The 11,223-nt window shown below is 41.6% G+C and overlaps 1 protein-coding gene and 1 pseudogene across 2 annotated transcripts; one reads left to right on the forward strand and one right to left on the reverse strand.

Moving 5' to 3' along the window:
* The first annotated feature begins 1,151 nt into the window (after window positions 1–1,151).
* Window positions 1,152–5,719, forward strand: tinf2 (TERF1 (TRF1)-interacting nuclear factor 2). 2 transcript variants are annotated; one of them, XM_023972289.2, is made up of 9 exons: window positions 1,152–1,480; window positions 1,951–2,184; window positions 2,439–2,537; window positions 2,702–2,797; window positions 3,000–3,234; window positions 3,353–4,133; window positions 4,442–4,509; window positions 4,672–4,757; window positions 4,918–5,719. In XM_023972289.2, the coding sequence occupies exons 2-9, from the start codon at window positions 2,047–2,049 to the stop codon at window positions 5,101–5,103; spliced, it is 1,689 nt and encodes a 562-aa protein (XP_023828057.1). In that variant the 5' UTR covers window positions 1,152–1,480; window positions 1,951–2,046; the 3' UTR covers window positions 5,104–5,719. The 2 variants fall into 2 exon arrangements, with proteins under 2 accessions (XP_023828057.1, XP_023828050.1); XM_023972282.2 differs by having other exon boundaries at window positions 1,982–2,184.
* A 163-nt stretch (window positions 5,720–5,882) lies between these two features.
* On the reverse strand, window positions 5,883–9,201 carry LOC111953192 (dehydrogenase/reductase SDR family member 4-like; annotated as a pseudogene).
* Window positions 9,202–11,223: the final 2,022 nt, after the last annotated feature.

Here is an 11,223-nt window from a genome sequence, read left to right on the forward strand (position 1 = left end):
ACAGTAAATCTCAGTAAGAAAAAAATAATGGTGTTCCAAAAAAGGTCCAGTTGCCAGGACCACTAATATAAATTTCATCTAGACACCGTTGCCCTAAAACACGCAAAAAACMATACAAACCTCAGCCTACACATCAGCGCCACAGGTAACTTCCACAAAGCTGTGAACGATCTGAGAGACAAGGCAAGAAGGGCYTTCTATGCATTAAAAAAATATAAATAKATTTGACATARCAATTAGGATCTGGCTGGGGCTCTGTTCACAAACACAAACAGACCCCACAGAGCCCCAGGAGAGCAACACAACCAACCAAATCATGAGAAAACAAAAAGATAATTACTTGACACATTGGAAAGAATTTACAACAAAGAAACAGAGCAAACTAGAATGCTATTTGGCCCTAAACATAGAGTAAGTACACAGTGGCAGAATACCTGACCACTGTGACTGACCAAAAATTAAGGAAATCTTTGACTATGTACAGACTCAGTGAGTATAGCCTTGCTTAGCTATTCTAGCTAAGTATAGAAATCTTGCTAACGTTCCCTAAATTCAAACGGGACGATATGGCAACTAAGAAGTTATCTGAAGGCAGACCTGGCTCCCAAGAGAAGACAGGCTATGTGCACACTACCCACAAAATMAGGTGGAAACTGAGCTGCACTTCCTAACCTCCTGCCAAATACATTACCAAATTAGAGACAAATATTTCCCTTAGATTTTACAGACCCACAAAGAATTTGAAAAAAAAAAATCTAATTTTGATAAACTCCCATATCTATTGGGTGAAATACCACAGTGTCCAATCACAGTTAAAGAACAAACACCATTGTAAATACAACCTATATTTATGTTTATTTATTTTCCCTTTTGTACTTTAACTCTTTGCACATAATTACAATACTGTATATAGACATACGACATTTGAAATGTCTTTATTATTTTGGAACTTTTGTGAGTGTAATATTTACTGTTAATTTGTTATAGTTTATTTCACTTTTGTTTATTCTCTATTTCAATTGTTTTGGCAATGTAAACATATGTTTACCATGCCAATAAATCCTCTTCAATTGAAATTGAATTCATTTCCCAGTTGTTTTGAACGCGGCAATACTACTGCGAGAGCCATCACAATACGTCACATCCTGAAAGGAAAGTTTTCTGGACAAGGCGGGAGAAGACATGGTGATTGAGCTATAAAAGAACACAGATTGTTTTTCTTTTTAAAATGTCCAAACTTTCAAAGTCAGTGTAATAGTTACAGAACTTCAAGAGTTGCATATTTTCAGTTTGTATAGCTAGTTAATCACTGTTGTTGTAACCTCGTCGTTAACAATATCCAGCAATCTCAGAATAAGCACTTTGTTAGCTAGCTAACGTTGTTAGCATACAACGTTAACTATCCCAGCTATAGAAATCGAGCAAACTTTCCCTAAATTCGGACTGGACGATATGGCAACTAAGAAGTTATCTGAAATGGGTAATTAACTTTGATTATATTTGGTTTCTAACTGTTTTCTCTGCATTGACACTAGTGAACTAGTAGCAGTAGCTAGCAACCATTGACAGTAAAGACACGGCATAACTAACTGCCGTGGCGGGCTAAATTACTTTAATCAGTTCAGAACATTCCAAACCCTGCGGTGGTTGCRATACTAGCTTGTTCAACCATCTCTTTTACCAGTAGCAATTAGTCTCGTYAAACAAGACCGCTAGTCAGTGTAAAATCAGTGACATTGACAGTTGCCAGACAGTTTTACAACCCAGTCAATAAATTCTGGTGTCATCAACCATTAACGTTAGCTTGGCTAAGGGCTTGCAGTAAATGGTTACTAACCACAACTACCTACATTTGTATCATTTTGCCCAATATTGTTTGTATTAATATTTGTGTGGTTACTGTGGTAGGAAGTTGTCAGTAATATGTTTTTTTTTTTTTTTAAAGAACAGCCAGTCACTCATCCCTCTCCTTCACCCTCAGACATCTCCCTCCCCTTATCTTCCTTACGCCTCCTGGCCCCTCCTCTCCGGCTGGTCTCTGCCGCCATGTGGAAGGTGATAAAGGAACGCGATGTGATGCATTATGGGACGCTGGAGGAGTTTGTGACGTCAACCTGCGAGACAGTCCCTGGCTTGCTCACATCTAGACACCAGGCCAAGCTGGCTCTGGGGCTGAGGGCACGGGTGGGTGAGACTTTTGGGACAGTTATGTTGTAGTGAAAAAGGGTTGTATTAATTTGGCACATAACGGAAGAAAACAAACTGAAACATGGTGGGACTATCTCAACTTGTCCAATAAGAGACTCGATTTTGTTTTCTTTTGCTATGGTGTGTCCTAATGAATACAACCTTGTATGTATACAGTATGTGCTTCCACTGTATGAGCTATTGTCTATCTCTGTTCAGTCCCTAATTTTCACTGCTCTGGTTGTTTATAGCTGATCTTAGAAGTGTGCCATGGCCTGGACCCTCCAGATCCAGCGGTTATCCTTCCCCAGCTGGACAGGATCCGTGCCCTTATTCCTTCCTCTGCACTGGTGAGTGACAGTCAAATACTGACCCCTCTAAGTCAGCAATTCTCTGTACCACGAGTGTGGTATTTGAATGGGCCTTTATCACCTTTTTAACACATTTTCCCCAATCATTTTATGAGAAATACAGTGTTTGCTGTAAGTTATGTTTTTGCATGCCTATGTTGCAGAAGAAGGATGTGAAGATTGAGACCGCAGTCACCAACTTGCATGGCCTGGTGGAAGTCCTCCTGAGAGACCCCACAGAGAGAGCACTGTTCTACATGGTGAGACTGCCTCCTCCCAGATGCAATGTTTAAATGAACAGATTTTATTGGGAGACCATCAAATTAGGAACTGCCCCCCTTCTCGCTCTCTTTGTTTGTCTCCCTCTTTCTCTCCCCCTATTTTTCTCTCACACTCACGCTCTCTCTGTTTGTCCCTTTCTCTCTCTCCCTCCACCTCACTCTTCTCTCGTCTTCCCTTCAGGTGGAGTTTCCTTCAGAGTATGGCCCTCAGTTTGACCAGGAACTGGAGAAACTGCTGTGGGAGTTCCTGKTCAGACTGAACCAACTTCTCCCAGTGCCTAACCTGGCTCAGACGGTGTCCTGGCTCACTGCTGCCCCTCCTGTCCTAGAGGAGTGTGCGAAGGCTGCCTCCCAACCCCAGCTCCTYAGGACACTGCTCCAGCACCAGATCTGCCTGGGACACCTGGATTTGGCAGGTGGGTCTACATAGGGCGCGTTCCAGGCAGACTAGGTTGGCGTCACCAGCCATATCTCACAACACCTGGTTAGGTGTTTAACGTTTCAGCTAACCTCATCAGTCTTATCTCCTTTCAGCTTCTCTTCCTCCCTGTATGGGCGACTCCATCCTCTCATCCCTATCTCTCCCTCCCTCTGGAAGATCTCAGCAAAGCGAACAATCAGGATCTAAGCCTGCCTTTGTTTCCACCCCAAACCCTCAGTCTTTAACCCCATTGACCAATCACAGACAGACACAAAACAGGTCATCACCCATCACGCCTGTGATAGGTGGGATTTGCAACGAAGACCTGCCAGTCATGGCTTCAGCCAATAACAGGCCAAGAACTTGCYAGGAAGACGTTACTATCCAATCGGATTCAAGAGAAGTGGAGAAGAAAGCCGAGTCAACGGCAAGGTCAAAATATACTGAGGGGGAATCTGAAGAGGACGAGGAGGTGATAGTCGTGAGAAGAGGGAGGAAGAGGAGGAGGAGGAGGAGTGAAGAGAAGGATTTGACGAGTGATACAGATGAAGAGACTGAGAGGGACCTTCAAAGGGACTGTTTGGTTCAGTTGGGGATTGCAGGCCTCAAGGTTCCGGAAGACCAGCACCTCTGCTCTTACATCACATCCTGTCTGCTTAACCAACCCAGAGTGCTCATCCCCCGACTGACTTCCACAGACATCACTGCACATGTGAGGTCACAACCTCGCAGTCCTTCCTGCAGCAACAAGACACCAACAGCAGGGAGATCTCCATGGGGACAGAACAAGAGGCTGACGATAACGGTGCGTCGGCTTCCTTCGACCCAGCAACGGAAGTTGAATGACAGCTCGTTGACCCTAGATGTGGCGCTTCCAGCATCAGCTGACAAAGAGTAAGAGAGAGACGGTGCTGATTAATTAAACAACCGAGACTACTTTTTTTTATGCTAGCCTGGTTGCCAGATCTGGCTGRGGTTTCTTTAGCCAACTCCGCTGTTGTTCATTGTCATTTCATACATGGCATGACGACAAACAATTGTGGAATTGATTAAAGCTCAAACAGATTTGGCAACTAAACTAGTAAAATACTACTAGTACCAATACTTAAAACTAGAGCCATAACGATGTATATTGTAAAAAGATTATCAATACTAACAGAAATGTTGGACATTTACTCATTGTTACACCTCCCATTTTTCAGGAACTGTGTGCTTCCTTCAGTTAGCTCTCCCTCCATTGTTCCTCTGCCTCAAATGAGAAGAAGCACAGGTAATCTCCCCACCCCCTAAAAGATGATAAATGTTTCATCATTTCTGTGAGCATGAACTCATTGTACTGTTTATGAATTAGTTTACAGTGCAATGGTAACCCAGTAACACTCTTAGATTTGTTATTTTAAGCCTTATGTTTTTCCATCTTGTCTCCATCTAGAAATACTGACCTCACCAGTAACCAGTGACAATGATGATGTCATAGGAGATTCAGAGGATGAAGCGACAAAGAATTTCAAAGGCAGGGTAAGAATTGATCCTGTTGAAGTTACTTTAGAATATCGAGATGCACCTTTAGTTCCCCCCTCATGTTCAGTAGGTTACATCGTAACAAAACATTTTGCACCTGAAGACCAAAAAAAAGTAACTACTACCATGTCTTTCTAATGTGCTCCGTCTCTTCTAGCTGTTTATGAAGCGCTACTATAAGACCAAGCACGACACCTATGTACCCACTCTCAGGGAGTTCTGGAAGCCCGGCCTGGCACGACCTGCTGTCTCCCGGCAACGGACACCGATGACACGCTCAATAATTCACAGACCTATGGCAAAATCCTTTCACCATCCATGGGGAGCAAAAAATGCATTTTGAAACAGGAAGGGTACCATCTGAAATTTTCCAATAGGAACACGTTTCTTGCTGCAAAAACATTTTGCTCAGTTTGGCCAACTGAACACAACCATGGTTGTAAAAGTGTATGATTGGCAGTTTTAGGATTCTTTGTATCTGAATCACTTTGCAATAAGCATTATTTAAAAACCTGTTGACTTTTATTTTGAAATCAAGAGGATTAACCTATGTCACCAATACTTACAGCCTGTGTGCTGTCATTGTCAAGAGTTCAGATGTCCCAACACATTTTCTTTTAGGGGTCATACTTATATCTTCAGATGTTGATGGCTGCGATAACTGAGGCAAGAGCTTTCTCATATTGGTTGACAATTTAAGTAATTGTCAAGAGTTCAACCGATTTTTATTTCAGCTCAATATCTTCAGATTCTGATGCCTGGTTGTAATAACAACTTGGAGAAAATGTTTTTTCTAATGTAGTTTTCAATCAAGTATTTGTTAATTATCTTATGTACTCTCTCTMTAAATGAGTGGGGTTTTAATATGTACTTTTGTATCTTGTCATAACTTTTCATAAAAATGTATTCTAATAACTGTTTAAGCTATAATGTCATGAATTAAATGTAAATTAAGCATCTGCCAAGTCGTATAGTAATACCTTTTTCACATTCAATGTCTTTATTACTGTGTAAACTACAAACTATTACACTGTTTTGGCTGTCTTTTATACACACTTCTCTTGGTTTCACTAATTACCATGTAGTTCTCTATTAATGAAGTACAATAATCCAAAACATGAATAGCAGTATAGTCCTTTTTATTAAGGCAATGTAGGTATAAACTGGCCTGAGTTTAGACCCTGCTTGTGAGATCAAATGCTTACAATGTGCTGTGATGGCTTTTTAAAAGCGTAGTAAAAAACATGGCGTTTATTTGTTAACTTTGACTCCACTGTATAGTGCCCACTGGAAAAACATACCCAGAAAGAATATCAGTGGTGGCGACTGTCCACTTCCCCATCGCTTCCTGGCTTCATGTCCTCGAGTCATTTTATTTTGAGAGAAAGAAATGACTTAAATGTATAGTGAATCTTCCTGTCTTACAGTCCATTATATTACAAAAGCATCGTTTCCAGATTCTATTAACACTTTCCAGTCAATCAGCCTCACAGTCTGCAGCTCATCCCTCCAGTCACAGTGATTGTCTCTCCAGTGATGTAAGACGCATCCTTAGAGCACAGGAAGGCGATTACTCCACCGATCTCCTCTGGCTTGCCAAACCTGGGAGAATAACAAGAATGGATGTATTTTTTTTTTGTATGAAATAACCTTATGTGACAAGGTGGTAGTTGCACATGCTACGATTATGCATTTAATTTTGTACTTGATGAATAGTGTCAGATTACTTCATGGTGTACGCCACTAAAATAAATCAATAATCAAAACACAGACCATGTCACAATTTCTACCAATTCAGTCACAATGAGGCACTTGTGGCCACATCACAAAAACAATAACACTTGAGGGTAAGAATGTGCCCTAAATAATACAACCAAGAATGAAGTTGAACGAAACCTTTTAATGCTAAGCTGCTTCTTGAACTCGTCCACAACGTCTTCGTCCTGCCACAACTGAGAACACAGAATCGTCAYAACTCCCTACTCTATGAATTATAGAGGGAAACAAAGGATAAATGTGTGACAGGAGGAGTGAGGGTAAGGAGGGTAGGTGAAGTGAAAAGGGTACACAGGTAAAGATGACAGAATAGAAAGGGAGGGGGTCCTCACTGCTTGGCTGAAGGGGGTCTTAATGACGCCAGGGGCCACACAGWTGACCCGGATGTGGCTCTGGGCCAGTTCAGGGGCCAGGGCTCTGGTTAGTCCCAACAGGGCCGTCTTACTCACGCTGTAAGGGCCCAGTGCCTGGTGGTGGGGAGGTCAAAGAAAGTAAGAATTCTCCATAACAATGCAAATTGATCTAATGATCAAARCAAGAGGAATTTAGAGGTCAAATCAGAACAGCGACAGAGGACACAAACACAACACTCCCACCCCTGGAAAACAGATATGTTATAGCTCACAAAACTATTTCCGAACTTTCTATTCCTCTTTCTCTCTCTTACCCCCTCTTCTCCAAGTGAGGCACCACCAGTTGGGTCATAAGAAAGGCCGACTTTACATTCACATCCAGGATCTGTGTGAAGTGCACAATATAATATCAGCTGATATCGCAACACTCTTTTTTGGACATAGCTCAAATACCACTTTTCTCATATGCTATCCTCCTTCTCAGACTAAGTGAAACTATATCTTCCTAAATGTATGGTTATTTGATGCATTTTGTGTTTGGTTATTTAAATGAGTGTTTCTTAATCCTGGTCCTGGGGACACAAAGGGGTTGACATTTTTGTGTTTGCCTTAGCACTACAAACCTGATTCAAATCATCAACTCTGCAGTAGTGCCGCGGCCTTGTCGACGTTTGACTGGCGTCTGCTACTCACCACGACGTGAGCCAGGAACAAGATTAAAAAACACTGACCTAGATAATAGGGATGCCAGGCACACACCTTATCCCAGACTGCTTCTGTCGAGTCCATAATGTTCCCAAAGAAAGGGTTGACTGCCGCGTTCGAAACGAAGATGTCCACACCACCACACTGTTCCACTGTCTAAACAGAAAATAATAACACTGAAATTCAGTTTAGGCTTGTGACTGATGGCTGTGCCTGTGATCATGTATTAAGTCTCCCTGTATAAGGCCAAGCCAGAATTATCAATTGATGTTTACTCTGGATGCAACTGTTAGAATGGGACCAAACTTTATGGATGTTTTCTTTACCATGTTAACAAGTCTAGCTCTGTCTTCACTATTCCCAACGTTGCAAGTCGTCCCGGTCACTTGTATCTTCTCACTCTGCAGTAGTGCCACGGRCTTGTCGACGTTTGACTGGCGTCTGCTACTCACCACAACGTGAGCCCCTCTCTGCCCCAGAGCCTGGGCTGCAGCCAAACCGATTCTGGAAGAGATGCCACAAGTCCCAGTCAGTAGGAGAAATATGTATATTTTGCATGATATACTGTAGGGCCCAGAGTTTTCCTGCCAGGATGCCCTAATCAGGGAAAACTCTGGGCCCTATACTGTAGATATACCCTAGTTACACAATATAGGCTAACTAAGTGTCCAGATTTTTTCCAGGTCAGGCCAAGTAGTCAGGAAAAACTCACTATAAGGAACATAGAGCAGGAGAGCAATTCACTATAAACAAATGAACTACAACCCCAGCAAAACGGTTGGTACAGCCATCCATCTGTGGAGGCCGTGACTATGGCAACCTTCCCTGCAAGACTGCTTTGAGACCCAGCAAGACTGRCTCCTGACATCTTTCTTGTCTGACCTGCGACGGGATTGGTCAAAAGGCACCTGCTAACAAGACACCGCAGCATTACCTGGAAATAGAGAACATTTCTCAATGCARACACATACAGTAGGCTCACATATTCAGGATGCAAAATCACAACTGAATGTCTTACTTACAAGCTCCCTTAATAATAGCAGATTAAAACTCAACTCCACGATTTACGATGGAGTTGAGCGGTGARTTGTATAATTGCAGCCTATTCTTTGAGTGCTGAAATCAGAGTTTTTGATAAAAACACTAGTCACCGCTCAACTCCATCGTAAATCCTGGAGTTGAGTTTAATCGGCTACCTTAGTTATTGCATTGCTTTATCCARGATGGAGGACACAAATATGTTTAAACTGAATTTATGTGCTTCCTTATTGTAGTTGTCAAGCAGTCGACGAGCTTGAAGATATGAAATTAGGTGAAAGTTGAATTGTGCAAGCACGCAACTACAGTAGCCTATAGTTTGTACTGAATTCAAAATGCAAAGAGATGACCTTCCCTTCAACAAGAGCTACATGAAAAGCCAATAATCAACGTTTGGGCATAATGTTGGTTTATATAAAAAATAAAAATAAATCTACCTCTGTTGACGAGTCCGTTCAGTACAGCGACAAAAACACGAGTTTAAAGACGAGGAATACGGCGTTTCCGGCACTTTTTCCAAATAAAAGTCCTACATTGGGTGTTCCAAATATGATTTAACTGCATCAATTGGTCTCGCGCCTGTACTTTCCTCTGTACGGCAGCCTATGGGCCACACCAACGATGATGGATAAATGAAGATGACTTACTCAGGCAGTTTACCATTGGAAAAAGGCTAATGTTTGGAAAACTGAGTTTTCGCCCCCGCCCCTCTGGAAACTTTCTGAAATCTCTTTACTCACCCTCTTCTGAACCCTCAACCAATTTGATCGATATGATGATGAATCCTATMTCTCTTCCTCATATTTCTGAACAGCTGCGATTTAAACGAACGTTCCAAAAATATTATGAAGGCTACAACGTTCTCTGTCTGTTGTAACGGATATTGCCGTAGTAGCACAAGCAATATGCAGTCTACACATTMCATTGGGMGCAAAACAATTAGCATTTTGTTTGATGATATAATCCTTATAGTTGCTGTCATATAGCCAGAAGTTTTCCTCCTGTTTAGCCAATGTTTGCAATGATGATTTAAAAAATAACATTCAATCGCTATTGACCAGGGGCATCATGCACCCAAAAAATCTGAGGTAGCACAAAGTATGTGAGGAATGCCTGGGTGTGGTCCAGAGGGGAGGTAGGCCACCAGTCCAGAAGTTGGAGAATGTTGCATTTTTCTAACACCTGAAACAGATTTTTCCTGCTGTATGAAGCCATAATCATTATGCTTAATTCAATGTAAACAATTATATATATACAGTACCAGTCAAAAGTTTCGACACACCTACTCATTCAAGGGTTTTTCTTTATTTGTACTACTTTCTACATTGTAGAATAATAGTGGAGACATAAAAAACTATGAAATAACACATATAGAATCATGCAGTAACCAAAAAAGTGTTAATCAAAATATATTTTATATTTGACATTCTTCAAAGTAGCCATGACTTGCCTTGATGACAGCTTTGCACACTCTTGACATTCTCTCAACCAGCTTCACCTGGAATGCTTTTTCAACAGTCTTGAAGCAGTTCCCYCATATGCTGAGGACTTGACGGCTGCTTTWKCTTCACTCTGCYGTCCAACTCKTCCCAAACCATCTCAATTGGCAAATGATAGTCCCACTAAGCGTAAACCAGATGGGATGGCGTATCGATGCTGTGGTACCKATGCTGGTTAAGTGTGCCTTGAATTCAAAATAAATCACTGACACTGTTGGCAGCAAAGTACCGCAACACCATCACACCTCCATGCTTAACGGTGGGACCACACATGCAGAGATCATCCGTTCACCTACTCTGCATACACAAAGACARGGCGGTTGGAACCAAAAATSTCAAATTTGGACTCATCAGACCAAAGGACAGATTTCCACTGGTCTATTGTKCATTGCTCGTGTTTCTTGGCCCAATCAAGTCTKTTCTTATTATTGGTGTTCTTTGTAGTGGTTTCTTTGAAGCAATTCGACCATYAAGGCCTAATTCACYCAYTCTCCTTTGAACAGTTGATGTTGAGATGTGTCTGTTACTTGAACTCCATGAAGCATTTACTTGGGCTGCAATCTGAGGTGCAGTTAACTCTAATGAACTTATCCTCTGCAGCAGAAGTAACTCTGGGTCTTCCTTTCCTGTGGCGGTCCTCATGAGACCCAGTTTCATCATAGCGCTTGATYGTTTTTGTGACTGCACTTGAAGAAACCTTAAAAGTTCTTGAATTTTCCAGATTGACTAACCTTCCTGTCTTAAAGTAACGATGGACTGTCGTTTCTCTTTGCTTATTTGAACTGTTCTTGCCATAATATGGACTTGGTCTTTTACCAAATAGGGCTATATTTTGTTACCACCCCTCCCTTGTCACAACACAACTGATTGGCTCAAACGCATTAAGAAGAAAATTAATTKAACAAATTAACTTTTAACAAGGCATGTCTGTTCATTTAAATGCATTCCAGGTGGCTACCTCATGAAGCTGGTTGAGATAATGCCAAGAGTGTGCAAAGCTGTCATCAAGCAAAGGGTTGGCTACTATTGAAGGAAACCTCAAATATAAAATATATTTTAATTTGTTTAAGACTTTTTGGTTACTCATGATTC

Source organism: Salvelinus sp. IW2-2015, linkage group LG3 (assembly GCF_002910315.2).
Source record: "Salvelinus sp. IW2-2015 linkage group LG3, ASM291031v2, whole genome shotgun sequence".
In the NCBI taxonomy this organism is placed as follows: Eukaryota; Metazoa; Chordata; class Actinopteri; order Salmoniformes; family Salmonidae; genus Salvelinus; species Salvelinus sp. IW2-2015.